The sequence below is a fragment of the Lissotriton vulgaris genome, chromosome 3_1 (genome assembly GCF_964263255.1).
Source record: "Lissotriton vulgaris chromosome 3_1, aLisVul1.2, whole genome shotgun sequence".
NCBI classification, from domain to species: domain Eukaryota; kingdom Metazoa; phylum Chordata; class Amphibia; order Caudata; family Salamandridae; genus Lissotriton; species Lissotriton vulgaris.
Window position 1 is genome coordinate 1,815,752,748 of NC_141689.1, and position 15,543 is coordinate 1,815,768,290.

Genomic DNA, 15,543 nt, shown 5'->3' on the forward strand with positions numbered 1-15,543 from the left:
ACGCACGCCATCGCCTCCACGGACTACATCCTCCTTGGGGACCTGAACTTCCACCTCGAGAACAACAAAGACACCAACTCCACCACCCTGATCGACAACCTAGCCAACCTCGGACTCAGACAACTCGTCACAACAGCCATCCACTCTGCTGTTCACACGCTTGACCCCATCTTCTCCGCAAGCCCCCACGTCTCCTTCAACCACACCACCAAACTCCACTGGACCGACCATCGCTGCATTCACTTCACCTTCAAGAAACCCACCACGCACCACCGCACCCAACAGATGCCTCGCTGCTGCTGGAGCAACGTCACCGAAGATCAGCTAACCACCCTCGCCCAGAGCCCACCAGCCGACCCCGACACCGCCGCCCACAACCTCAGACAGTGGATCAACGACTGCGCCAACACCCTCGCCCCGATCAAGAAACCCTCCAACAGTCACACCAACAAGAAAGCCAGCTGGTTCACTGAAGACCTCCGGACCTCCAAGCAAACCTGCCGAAAGCTGGAGTAGATCTGGCTCCGTGACCGGACAGCCATGCAGCCCAGAAGAACGCCACCCGCAGACACCATCACCTCATCAGATCCGCCAAAAGGGCCTCCTTCAAAAACCGCCTAGACAATAACGCGCACAACAGCAAAGAGCTCTTCAACATCGTGAAGGAACTCTCCAACCCCAGCTCCAACACCAACGATGTCCCACCCTCACAAGACCTGTGCGACTCGCTGGCCACCTTCTTCCACAGCAAGATCACAGACATCCATGACAGCTTCAACGCCACGACCGCGCCGACAACCACTGAGACCTCCGCCCCCACGACCACCATCCGCACCAACTGCCCGCTCTCCTGGACCAACATTAATGATGATGACACCATCAAGATCACGAACACCATCCACTCTGGATCTCAGTCAGACCCATGCCCACACCACATCTTCAACAAAGCCAGCACATCCATCGCACCCCATCATCTGAAAGTCATCAACACCTCCTTCGAGACAGCAACCTTCCCGGAGAGCTGGAAGCACGACGAGATCAACGCTTTACTCAAGAAACCCAAGGCGGACCCCAAGGACCTCAAGAACTTCTGGCCCATCTCCCTGCTCCCGTTCCTGGCAAAGGTCAACGAGAAGACTGTCAATGAACAACTGACCCGCTACCTGGAGGAGAACAACATCCTGGACCCTTCCCAGTCCGGGTTTCGCAGCAACCACAGCACCGAGACTGCCCTCATCGTCGCCACCAATGACATCAAGTCCCTGCTGGACAACAGAGAAACGGCAGCCCTCATCTATCCTGGACCTGTCAACCGCCTTCGACACGGTCTACCACCACACACTACGAACACGCCTCCAGAACGCCGGGATCCAAGAGAAAGCCCTGGACTGGACCACCTCCTTCCTCTCTGGCAGAACACAGAGCGTCCGCCATCCCCCTTTCTGCTCCGAAGCCACTGAGATCATCTGCAGCGTACCCCCGGGCTCATTCCTCAGCTCAACTCTGTTTAACATACATGGCAACGCTCGCCCACGTCGCCCGTCAGCACGACCTCAACATCATCTCCTACGCCGATGACACCCAGCTGATTCTCTCCCTCACCAAGGACCCCCACACCGCCAAAACCAACCTTTATGAAGGAATGAAGGCCGTCGATGAATGGATGAGGAACAGCTGACTGAAGCAAGACGGAGGTCCTCATCCTCGGATCCATCCCTTCGGCCTGGGACGACTCCTGGTGGCCGACCGCACTGGGAATCGCTCCAACACCCACTGACCACGCACGCAACCTAGGGGTAATCCTCGACTCCACCATCTCCATGACGAAACAGGTCAACGCCGTCTCCTCCTCCTGCTTCAACACCCTCTGCATGCTCCGCAGGATCTACAAGTGGATCCCTGACTAAAACTAGAAGAATGGTCAACCAGGCCCTCGTCAGCAGCAGGTTGGACTACGGAAACGCCCTCTACGCAGGAGCCTCGCCCAAACTCCTGAGACGGCTCTAACATATCCAGAACGCCTCTGCAAGCCTGATCCTTGACATCCCTCGCAGCAGCCACATCACACCCCACCTGAAAGACCTGCACTGGCTCCCGGTCAACAAGAGGATAACATTCAAGCTCCTCACCCACACACACAAGACACTCCACAACACCGGACCAACATACCTCAACAGACGACTCAGCTTCTACACCTCCACCCGCCAGCTCCTCTCTGCCGACCTCGCCCTTGCCACAGCCCCCCCTTCTGAAGAGCGACCTCCTGTGGCAGATCGTTCTCCCACCTTGCCGCCAAGACCTGGAACACCCTCCCCATTCACCTACGGCAGACCCAAGATCTGATGACCTTCAGAAAACTCCTCAAGACCTGGCTTTTCGAGCAGTAGCAGCATTCCCCACCCCAGCGCCTTGAGACCCTCATGGGTGAGTAGTGCGCTTTACAAATGATATGATTGATTGATTGATTGACTGTGCGCACAACTCCATAGGCACTTTATGGGGCAGATCAAATTTTTCTTTCCACAAAAATCTGTTGGAGCGGAGGGCAGTCTTATATGCTTCAAACCCCTTCCTGACAAAACTGCAGAACAGGCTAGTAATGTAACACAGAAACAATTTAAAACGCTTATTCAACATGAGGAAACATCTGCACACCGATGTCTTTCATGTTATGGGTATTGACTTGGTAGTATAGCAAAATTATTTCCTGATCTTTCAACACATCTGCTAGTTTGTCATTCCTTCTGCGTAGACAGTGCGGTAATTATTGCTGTTGGTATACCAGCTTTGAGAAGTGACTGACAACCAACAGTTACATTTCTTCTGTCTATGGATATCATACTCCTAGCCTCTAGCATGTAGCTGTCTAGGTGTATGGGTACTGACACCAACCGGGACAGTTACATATTTCAGAGCAGCTGTGAGCAGTAAACAATATATTTTTTTTTATAACACCTTTTTATTATTTGAATAACAAGGTACAGCTTGTAATTTGACAGTTATTGTTCAAGACAGTCACAACAGCAGCATACATTCCCAGGGTCTATAACTTACATTGTAACCTAGTTATTTGCCTAGACATTCTCCTCTATTATGTCCTCAGCCCACCCGGGCAATTCTTATGCGTGAGTGGTGTGCATATAATTCCTCTATGTGTGTTCCAGCTACCGCACACTTTGTTCCATTTCAGAGGGCATCCCCTCAGTTCAAAGACTTCTTTCTCAGCCAACATGCACCATGCCATGTCTCTCCGCCACTCCTCCAACGTCGGAGGATCTGATGCTCCTCATTTGCGAGCAATGTTTTGTTTTGCAATTGTCATTCCCAATGTCACCCAAACCAGCTCCCTTCGGGTAGTGTCTGTCGCTTCCCACACATTTAAGAGGCACAGACTGGAATGCAAAACGAGATTCTTTCCGCAGACTTGCCGTAACTCCGACACCACCATTTCCAATAATGTGGAATTACTGGGCCTTCCCATATCAAATGCTAGAATGTGCCTACTTGGGTGCATAAACGGTTGCAATAGGCATTCTCCCGTTTCCCATGTTTATCAGTGTCTCACATGAATTGTATATTCTATGGAGTATTTTAAGCTGTATCAGCATAAGGTGCACTGTGATGGCAACTTCTCGGGTGGAAGTAAAACGCTTTTTTCATTCCCTATCTTCCAGATTCCCTATGTCTGCTTGCCATTAAGAGCGGAGTCATGTGAAGGGGTCTGGCAGGTTGTTGATTATTTTTTTATGTCATGGGGATGGCTTTGCGCATCATGTAGTCTGTCAGTGATCTATCTTCCAGCGGGGAGGCCTCTCGGAGTTTTTGATTGGTTGGAATGGCTGCCGTCAAGGCATGCCGTATTTGTAAGTATCTATATGTTTCTGATGCAGACATTTAATCTTTCCATTGTAGCTCTGTGAATTTGAGCATCTGTTCTCGGACCCATAGGTCTCCCACCTTTGAAATGCCTATGGTGTCCCAGTTGAGGAATCCCACACATGAGCTGAGTTTTCCCAGTGTCTCAGCCTTCCAAATGGAGCCTGCGTCACTTTGTTGTGCCACCCCAGTTTGTTTGTCAAGTAATGCCAAAGAAGAACTGTTTGTGCCGTCTGACCCGTCAGGTGTTGGTGGTGTGGGTTTGTGTACAGGGCGGCCTGATATCCCCCCCAGGCCCATAATGCATCGATTCATTCTGTACGACGATCATGGGGGCCGTGCACCATTGGCTGGGCCACCCAATAATATGATCGGGTAGTGCGATTCCACCATTATACCATACCCTCACCAGTTTGTTAATCGCGATACGGGGGCTTCAAATCCCACAGTAGTGTCCTGATTTACCCTTCTATCGTGTTATAATAGTTATTGGGAATTTGTATGGTGAATTTTGTAGGATGTAGAGGAATCTGGGAAGCGCCATCATTTTAAAGAGGGCCATCTGGAACAGTAGGGACAGGGGTAGCGACCCCCAATGTCGCACGTCATTCTGTAGGCTTGCGAGGGGACACATTAGATCATGTGTGAAGAAGAGGTTGGGATCGCCTGTCACATATATCCGCGAGTATCAGAAACCCTCTGTTTCTGTTGTCTTATCTCGCAATTTGGAGGCAAACCTGGAGCGGGCCCGGGCAATAAGTATATTACTAATTTTGACCAGTTTATGGAGTATCCGGAATATCGCCCAAAAGTGGTGCATATGTGTAGTATCCTTTTGATAGAGGCCTGAGGAGATGCCATATATATATATTGGAATATCATCTGCGTATAGGGATATTTTGTCTTCCCACCCCTCTGTCCATTTTAATCCAAGGACCAATGGGTCCCAGAGAATCCAGGTTGCCAAGGGTTTTAGGGCTATTGCGATTAGTATAGGTGACGGGGACATCCCTGCCTCATTCCCCGCCTGAGAGAAAAGGTCTGGAAGGTGTGACCGTATACCACTGCTTGTGCTAGATAGTTAGGCCCACAACCTATATGTTAAAGCACTGCAAAGATATATGGCCATTCCATTGTATCAAAGGCCATGTGGGTGTCCAGAGACAGTATGGCCATATTTTCTTTTTATCATGTCCCTGCAACCCAGTACACCATGTAGATGCTGCAGGTTAAGGGCTGTGTTTCGGCCCGGCATGAACCCTGATTGATCAGGGTGCACTAGTTTGGTGAAAACCTGTAACATCGCGTTGCCAATATGTTAGCCAATATTGTGGCCTCCGCGTTGAGTAGGGAGATGTGTCGACAGGAACTCCTGTCTTCCACCAGCTTCCCCATTTTATTATCACTACGATAGAGGATAATCTTTGGTCTCTGGGCAGACTGAACTGCTGCTTGCTATGGAGATACATTTGTTGTAAGTGTGGGGTGACCTTAGTGGCTACGAGTTCATAGAATTCAATGGGTAGGCCGTTGGGCCCCATCGCCTTCCCGGGTTGTATAGTACGGATTGCTGTCGCAATTTGCCCATCTGTAGGGTCAGCCTCGAGTGCTTGCTATTCCTCCAAGGAGAGTTTGGGCATATGGAGATCTCCCAGGAATTCCCTAGACTCATCAGCTGTGGCTGATGCTGCAGGGGATTACAATGCAGAGGAATGGGCCGCCAAGGCATCTGCTTATGCTTGGGGCTTCCTCAATATCTGGCCGTCTACAGTTAATGCAGTCACCCAACGGTTAGCCCATTCCCGCTGGGCGAGCCACGCACGCAGTTTACCTGTCTTATCCCCATGTTCATATATTTTGTATTTTGACGCTAGATATTTTGCCTTGGCTGTATCACTGAGCAGACTTCTATATTCTAGCTGTTTAACAACAAATGTGTGTGTGAGTGTTTGTTCTGGGGTGAGTATATGTCTTCGCTCAAGAGCAAGAAAGTCTTTCTCCAACGTTTCAAGCTGCTTTGTCTTTTCTTTTTTGTGGCCTGTCGTTAGGGAAAGCGTGTGCCCTTTAACTACTGATTTAAAGGCATCCCAGAGTACTAGTGGCGAGTCCACTGAGCCTACGTTTTCACTGAAGTAGTCCTTGGTGGATTTGATGAGGCCGGCCCAATGCTCGGTACTTTTAGGTACTATGGGTTGAGGGAGATAGTTTTACGTGCAGTAGGTACTCCTATAATTGTGTTCAGATCGAGGAGTGTAAGAGGGTGTAGCTTGCGCCATATATCTACCAGTCAGAAAGCGGGCATGAAATCTGCCAAGTGTGTTTTGGACAATAGGGATCCGCAAGGGGGGTGACGGTCTATTTGGTCACAGAGCGTCATGTTGAAGTCCCCTCCAATTATCAGGTCGTCATCAGGCAGGCCCAGTACCATTGTACTCAAGTCCGCGAGTGCCGGAATGTGTAGTGCTGGGGGAAAATAGACCGACAAAATATTGATGTTCCTTCTCTCCCAGCTGCCAGCCATGACCGCGAAGCAGCCCTGTTCGTCTGTGTGGGTGTTGTTCACGATGAAGGAGAAGTTCTTACGTAGGAGTATGCCTGTCCCTCTGGACCGCGAAGTATAGCTCGATAGAACCCCATGTCCGTATCCCCACCGGTCTACTGCCTTGCAAGTATTGCCAACCAGATGCGTTTCCTGGAGAAAAACGACATAAGGCAGGCCTCTCTTGATATACTGAAGCACAATACCCCTTTTTATCTTGTCTCTCAGTCCATTAATATTTCAGGAGATCAGTTTAAGTGATGTTGCCATTATGACTTCTGGAATGTAGAGATATGCTTTGGTCTATGTGTGTTGGAGGGGGACATGGTACATTTTTAGGGGGATGCCTATGTTGCTTCCTTTGGAAGTGTGCGGGTTCTGAGGGCCTCCGACAGCCTGCGCTATTCATTAACTTCATGGTATGATGCTGCTCTGCTTGATCTGTGCTCCTAAAAGCCTTTGACTTTGGGTTATTACTAATACAATCATACTTACAACAACTTGTTACATTTAGAAACTCCCCCCACCATGCCTCCCTGCATGACGGAATCTGAATTTCCTGCCCCCCCAACTATGCAGAGTGCCTGTCACCCCCATTCCCTACTGGTTGGGGTGTGGAACCCTAAGCACACCGAGCTCCACTATCAGAAAATTGCAAATGATATTAAGACAAGGCATGTATACATTACAGTGGTTGTCCATTGTCCGCTTGTTGGAGAACCCTCTCCTTGGTAGGCTATCCTGCAGGGACAGCCCAGATAGCCAGACAGGCGTTTCCTAGTGTCTGGCCCTGTATTCCGTTGGCCGAGCTGAGATGGTTGAATAGGATTAAGTTATGGCCCACCTCCGCCACGGGGACAACTTTATTCTGATGTCACCATTTTACGTGCTCTTCAGGCTGCTTGTGAGATAATTATTTATAGGTTGCGCCACTCCGGACCGTGATCCACTGTTACCTCTGATTTCCAGCTCTGTCGACCACGTCTGTCCTGAGTTCCCTAGTCTCCAACTCTTCGCCAGCCATCCAGCCAGGCCCACGCATCCTCAGGACTAGTGAAGAACCAAGTTTTACCCTCAGCTTCAACCCTCAGTTTGGCTTGGAACAGCATAGCATATTTCAGATCTTTTTCTCTCAGGGCTTTTTAATGTCACTGAAGCTGCGTCTCTGTTTTTGTACTTTCAGCCTAAAGTCTGGAAAAAAGGTGATGATGTTGTTCTCGAACTTGACTGGTGGGGCAGTGCGGGCTGTTTGCAAGATGATGTCTCTGTCCCTGAAATCTAAGACACAGTCCAGCAGCGGTCTCGGCGACGCTCCCGGTTTAGGTTTACCCCCCTTTACTTGATGTGCTCTTTCTACTGAGAAATATTTTGAGAGATTGCGCTGTTGCAAATAATACGTGACCAATAGGTCCCTCAGCTCTCTCTGGGACTCCAAGAATCCGAACATTGTGCCGCCTAGATCTCCCTTCTTAGTCATCGAGTTGCATTCCAAGCAGCTGACTGGCAGTTTGTAGTTTGAGTACCTGTTTTTTTAGTGCTGCAGTGTCTGCCACTAGGGTGACCGCAGTTTCTTCGACTGCTTTGACTCTGGTGTCCATGTTGCGTAGGCCTGCTCTTATGAGGGATACCTCTGTTGAGACTCAGTCAATTCTTGTCTCCAGAGAGGTGCGTACTTTAGTAATGGCTGCCATGATATCATGCAGGGTAAGGTCACCCTGCTCAGTCGCAACCAGCGAGTGGAGTTGCGCCGGTTCCTTTTGGCTGCCCATTTCCCCCTGTTGTTTCTGCCATTAAAATGTGGCCAGTTTTGATTGATGGGAGGCACGCTCCCCCCATTACTTCAGCCATTACTACGGATGAGTCTGGTGTACTTTTGGGTGCTCACCGCTGCCTGCCACAGGTGGGGGGGGGGTGGGGGGGGGCATTGTGAATCCTTCCCCTGCCTGCCTGTTGCGAGCCCTTTTGTGGGCTTGGGCAATCTCGCCATGCTCGATCTTCCAAACGGGTCAGTGTGCTTTTGATTCTTGGGGGGTGTGTTCCTGGGATTAATTTGAATATATTTTCTTTGCGCCGGAAATGTATTGATACAGTGCAGTGTGCTGGCCTTTGAGGGATCTGTTCCTAGATCGTCCACCTCTTCTACTGATCTGTCTACAGTGCACTGAGCATCTATACGACCCACACCGCCATTCTGTGCCGCTTGCCAGTCTCCTTGAGTTTGTGCGCCGATGTCTTTTTTGGCCGTTCCAGCTCTTAAGCTGAGCTCAGGCCCCCACCTTTGTTGCCCCTTGGAGACGGACACTATACTTCTGGCCAGGCAGCACCACACATTTGAGCACTTGCCTGTTCTGGCAATCTGGGAGATCCTCCCCAACTTGGAGTCTACCGCCGCCAGTGCACTCATGTGCCTGGGGCCTCTCCTCACAGCCCCGATCCCCAACAATCTCTGCCCTTCAGTGTCAATGGTGGGACCCCATGGCCTTCTGCAAAGGAGGCCCCTCCTCTGCTGCAGGGCATCTCCTACCACGGGGTGGAGTTGCTTACTCATTGCTGCCTCATCTGGCCCTGAGGCGTCACTGAGGCCACCTCTCACCGCAACTGCAATGAAGGCAGACAGGAGCTCCTGTAGCCCCGATCTAAGTGTGGGGCTCATCCAGGTAGGCTCACGCCCCATACTTTGCCTTGTTGGCAGGATATTGGACAGGTTTGTCAGGGATGTTTGGGGCGGACTGCCAGAGCCGCGTAGAGTGCAGTCATCTTCCTCTGCTGCTGCTCACGCCCCCAGCAGTAAACACTATTGATCCACAAATTTTGTTTCTTAAGTAGACCAAAACTAATATTTTTCTCAGTATGCCTAATGCTAGCCTTCTTCTACACCAAGATGCCCTGAACTGAACATAAGAATTTCAGGAGAAATATCAATTCCCCCAGGGTCATCCTTCCTATTGCTGACAGTCATGTTATTCAGCAATGCACCAGGCCAAGTACATCATCTAAGATAGGTTAGAGGAGACAGAGAGCTGTAGGGTTCTAAAAAAAAATCAATAAAAAAACTTACTATTGTTTTTTTTCAAGTATTTTCATCATCTCAGACAAAGTAGTGGTTGCTTTAAAATGAGAAAATATCAACGTATTTAATGTGGCCTTTGTTAATAGAGGAACAAATATCATTTTTCTAAAACATCTGCATGGTACATACCCTAATTTACAAATTGAGATTGTAAAACATTACGGGGTGAAACATCTATAAGGTTTCAGTACAGTTGTGGTTCAAAGGTGACTTAGTAGGATTTCGTTTATTCAAAAGTATGGCAATGAAATGCATAGAGAGGCATGTGGCGGTGACACAGAAGGCACACCAGGGGGAGAAAAGTAATGTTTAACTTCGTGAAGTGATAACTAGTCACCAAGACAAGACCCATCCCTTTCTAGTTCCTTAAACTATTGCATAATATATAGTGACTGAGATGGATTAATTCCTGGAAAAACAACTACTGAACCGATTGTGGAGGACACCAATATGAAGATAGGGTGGGATTGTTTCCGGCTATTTAAGTATGTCTGTGCAGTGCTTTATTTTTACTGCCAGAATGTTTTTTTTTTTATTCTTTAAGTAAAAGTCCTTGTGCTGAATTATCCCAGGGGTGCATTTGCTTCAGGCATTTGCACTCAGTGCTCCGATTATCACATTTGTTTAACTCAAAATTGAACCAGTACATTAGAAATCTGATTTCTAGACTAGAGCTATGACAAAAGGTCTGGCAGAATCCTTTTCATGGAATCTGTAAATAACGTACGTGGTTACCTGCCGGTGCAACTATTATTATTTCTAAGTATCATTAGAATGAGAGTCAGATGGTGCTTCAGCTATTATTCATATACAGAGAGGCAATATCTCTTAGCCACCAACACTCTGTGCTATCAATGATTTCCTCTCAGCATTGTAATGCTGAAATATTAATCATATAATAGTTAAACCAGATGCAGCAATTGACATATACCCCATAAAATACAGGTTTTTATCAAAGTTAACATCTAACATGTATAGCATTTGTTTTGTCATCTTATATTGAATATAGTATAGACCAGATGTCATGACTGATGTCAGTGGGTCCGAAGAAGCATTGAACTATGTTTAAATTGCTTCGAACTAAAATCCAGGAGATGGTACCACAGAAAGGTGCTAAAGAATGTAAAAGCCCAACGGGCAATAAGAGATGATTCTTCCTGTTCAGGTTTTAGAAGAAGCTTCTAGTGCGAAGGGTTGGCATCACCCCTAATGGAATGGACAATAGTGCTCAGTGCTGAAAGTAATAGTTCATTCTGTGTGTTTAAAATCAGAATTCTGACAGTTCAAGCTTGTCTTACCATTTTCATGCTATTTACATTTGAGCAAAACTTGCCTGCCCCTCTTGACAAAGAGAATATTACACTGCTATCTGCACCATTCACCTGAAATGCATTCTTTTAAAAGGAGACTTACTCAGATGACCTGAGGTAAGTAGTTAATCCTATTTTGAAGAATCCAAATATAGATTACATCCAAGCAATAAATCATACTTTATTTCCACACTGCCATTTTCAGCACACATACTGGAAACTGCGGACACCACCTAGCTGCAGGAGAATCTGGAGAATAGACCCCAGTTTCCTTAATTTCAACACAAATCCCATCACCTGAGAAGAAAGGACATTAGGAAACAGCTATCAGTTTTAGGCATTGACACTTCTGGTCATTAGTGGCAACCACTGATACCTTGGACCGAGGGTTACTTCTTTCTGTTTGACTCGGGTAGAGGTGTATAAATGCCAGGACTCTGGACTAGGTTCAGTCACTTGAATCAACTGCCAGCAGCAGATCTAAGTAGGGCAATTTATGTCAACTGAGCATTGAAAACCTTGAGGTGTGGTGTTCCACCGGGCTCTGCTTTTCCACCTTCTATTGAATGTTGGTACTTGAGCTGCGTTTATTGCAGTCTATGGTTTCAGATGTAAGCTGATGATAAGTAAATATATATATATATACGCAAAGTTCCAAAAACTACTCCAACAGTCTCACACTGCTCGCCGAACATATACACACACACACACACACATGGTTATTGAGTATCTATCTTTGTTTAAGTAATTATTCATTTTCTTTAGCTCTTTGCTTTCCTGAAGCACACTCTAGTTTTGGGCATTTGTTTCTGAAAAGCATAAAAAGTAAAAACGTTTGTTGGATGGTCAAACATTTTGACCTTGAAGGGAACTGCCCTCATCGCGGTTCCTGTCAATGTACAGAAACGACTGCTAGACCAGCAGTCTTCTCTAAATGTGATGCACGGAGAACTGTCCGGGAGGTGGCAGTAATATTCTCTGCATCCCAATGGACACTACTTTGTTCGTCCCACTTAAAATCGTGCCCTATGTAATGTCAGTGTGACGAGCAGGTAAGGAAATAGGAAGACTAGATGGTTCAATCGTTTTTATCTGATGGCATATGTAGTCTGTGTCCTCCTTTTGTATTACTTATGATACAGAATGTTGGGATTGTTCTGTCCTTCTTTTTAGAGTAATGCTGTACTAGAATGTAAGGGAACCGTTGATGTGCTGGGCTGCGTCTTTACAGGTACCTTATTATAGATGAAAATAAAATAACTGTGTTGCGTCAAGGTATTTTGAAGCCCTAAAAATGTATGTGTCCAACCTTTCTGATTAGAGCCCACACAGCTGTTTAGTGGGTTCACGAGTGATGCCTCCCTCTACCCCATCCCCATGAGACAGCCCTACAGGCGTGCGCTCCAGTGTGGCTTATGCATAAAAACGGCATTAGGTACAGTCCTCCCACCGTGGTAAACAATGCATTTGACTGCAGGGAAATTTGAGAGCAGGCACCATGTGGCTTACTGTACACGTGTGGACACACTGTTCACACCTTTTAAAAACGAATTATGTACACCCTCATCCTCAGAATTTGGACAAGCCACAGTGTCGGCTTTAAGAACACATGACTAGTACTGTCAAAAACATGCATTGCATATGTGAGGGGTGTGTGATTAGTGTGAGAGAACAGCCAGCTTGTCACACTGCTTATCAATGCCAGACAAGGGATTATCCAGATACCTCCCTCTTTGACCATCCCTGTAAAGCGCTGATGAACAAAGAGGGACCCCACCATCCCTTGAGGTTTTTAGGGTAGTTTGTGCTTAAGAAACCTTTTGTCGTAGTTAAACACTGTTGAAGTTAAATTGTATTATATATTTTGCTGCTGGTGACAGAGTGGATACCATAAGGCAAGCTTGGACCTGTGAGGAGAATATGTTCCGTGCCCATTAGATTCCCCATGTTAGACTAATGTTCTGATGTGTTACCTTTGCCTCAAATTGTAAAGCACTCTGATATCCTTCGGGATCAAGTTCGCGCTATATAAAACTTTATAAATAAATAAAATAAATAAACAGGCTTGTTACCTGAAAGCTTCATCAGAAAATCGGAGGCCATCTTGACGGAGATGTCTTGACTGAACAGTGAGGATGTGTTGGTGACATAGTCCAGTTTGTCTTTCGAATTTAACTTGTTAGCTTTGCACTTTAGTCTTTCCATGCCACCCAAAGTAAAGGGCAAAGGTGAAGAAATGACCTCCTCCTTGGGCTCCTCTTTGATAGTTAGTTGGGGCATGGGGGCACTCCCATGAACTGCCACCTGAGGAAGCAATGTCCTTCGACCTGTCGAAGCAGATCCCGGCGACTCTGTTTCTCTATCCTGAAGTCCCTCTTCATCATCCATCTGTGATTCCTGGATCTCTCCTTCTGTGATCTCTTCCTTAACCTGGACTTCTGTCTTTAGGAAGTGCTGATGGCAACGCATGTGGAGTTTCAGGCTAAAATGGCGGGAGGAGGTGAAAGGGCAGAGTTGGCACTGGAAGGTCTCGCCCCTATCCTGGTGCTGGTGAACCTGAAGACAGGTGAAAGGGAGAACAATCAAACCAGGTGGGCTAAATGGCATCATACACTCTTATGAAATACAGCACAGCATCTTTTGAAAAAATTAGCCTTAGGCACAGGTTATCCAACTCCCAGCATGAGTTACATTTCACAACCAATGACAATTTTTATTTTTCGTAGCTTGTCGAAATATTAATTCTCCTGATTAGGAGCCGCATAAGTAAATATTAGACATTTTACGTTCTAGATGAACGAAACTACTGCAACTAGGAACATGAAACAATAGTTTGCAACAACACAAAGCGTATTTAAATTACATTAAAACTGGACAGAAAAAATTGAGTTTTCTTTGTCATGAAAATGTTTTATGTCACTGTTGATGCGTATTTCTGCATGCCTCAAACATTCTGGATCCTGCGCTTCCAAAGGCTCTATAGTGTGAACCCGAAACTGACAACTTTTTAAAACGTCACTCAGATAGTTAACAAAAAAGCATATTCCTGACTCTCAGAACTGAAATTGTTGGAAGTGTATGTTCACACATAGAAAATCGGCCAGCGTGATGGATTTTCCGCTTTCGGATATGCAGGAGAAAGGCGTGTTAATGTGGGTATTTTTTGGGCAGGCACAAGTGGTATTTTGCAAACATTCACAAACTGGTAAGTGCCTGGTGTAGAGTCGCGCTCTAGTTCTCGCGTGCTACGTCACGACGTAGTGCGCGAGGAGGCCATTTTGAGATCGTCTGCGCATGCGCGCAGAAAACGAAATATATCGGAGGACGCCGGACGCTCGGCGCTCTCCGGCTTCTTATGAATACATTAATAAGTTTACACACACCACTTCGTGTCTCGTGGGTGATTGTTCCTGGCGATTATACAATACATTACAGTGGCGACGAGGGTTTGGAGGCCTACACACAAAAAAAAAGAGTGGCAAGGGAGACCAGAAGAACCCAGCTACAGCACAGGAAAACTACAGTACAGGAAGGCGTAGCCCCAGTCAGAGGCCCACCACGAGGAGCTGCAGGAAGGAGGGCAACCACCACAGCTATACAGAACGGCGGGGGAGCGTGGCAGAAGCGTGCAGTAAGGGGGAAAAAGTCACCCACACGTCAAGGCCCAGAAGCAGAGGCACAAAGCAGTAGAAGGTACGGCGAGAGAATAGCGACAATCCACAGAGGCCCTGGCGGAGCTAGCAGGACGCAGAGAAGGGGGAGCAGGAGAGCCCCGACCGAACCAAGCACGAGGCAAGAGCGTGAACGCGCCAGGTAGCCCGAGAGGTCCAGGGGCGGAACCAGAAAGACGCGCCACAGTGAGCGCGCATGCGTCTTCACTCTCGGCGCAGATCACGTTTTTGCCGAAGCCTGGAGAACCTCAAATGAAGTGGGAGGACTGGAGAGAGTACTTCAAGAACTATATTGAAGCCCTAGAAGACAAAAATGGGGAGGACTTCCCTAGCGCGAGGAAGAGAAGGATACTCCTGCACAACCTAGGCCCGGAAGGTATAAGGGTCTTTCAGAACCTGGTGCCCACACCCAGACCAAATGCAGACGACGATGTATTTAAGCATGCCATAGAAGATCTCGACAACCACTACCGTCCCGCGGTGTGCGTTTCTATCGACCGTTACAATTTCCAGCAGAAGAAACATGCCGGCAAATCCATAGATGACTACGTCGCTGCGTTGAGGAAGTTGGCAGTAACATGCAAGTATGGGGCCCTGCACGACGAATTCATAAAAGATCAAATAGTCATGCACGCCACCAACAAGACAGTACAAGACAAATTGTGGGTAAACGAAGACGCATCACTTAAGGAAGTAATAGCCATGGTAAAAGAGGCAGAGTTGTCGAAACGGTGTGCCGACGCGTCTAAAAGAGAGACTGTCCAGAGGACCATGGTGAACAAGGTGGATGATGCAGAGCCACCGGGAAGGAGTAAAGACATGACGACGGAAGGAAAGGGGCCAAACAAGTGGATGGGGAAACCAGGACAAACATGGAAGCAGAACAAAGAAAGCAAGACCACGTGCTACAGGTGCGGAAGCCAGACCCATGCAGCCGAGGTCAAACATTGTTCAGCGTTCAGAGCAAAATGCATGTTCTGCGGCATAGTAGGTCACAACGAGAAGATATGTCGCCGAAAAATGAAGAGACCCATAGTGAAGTACGTGACACAGGATTAAAATGAGGAAGAAGAAGAA

General features: G+C 47.5%; 1 protein-coding gene across 2 annotated transcripts in view; it reads right to left on the minus strand.

The window, feature by feature from the left end:
- ZNF827 (zinc finger protein 827) overlaps positions 1-15,543 on the minus strand; it is a 578,049-nt gene that overhangs the window by 225,936 nt on the left and 336,570 nt on the right. For both annotated transcript variants that reach the window (XM_086962262.1, XM_086962263.1), the window contains exon 4: positions 12,868-13,351. In XM_086962262.1, coding sequence (XP_086818388.1) covers positions 12,868-13,351 — 484 coding nt within the window. The remainder of the gene's footprint in view (positions 1-12,867; positions 13,352-15,543) is intronic.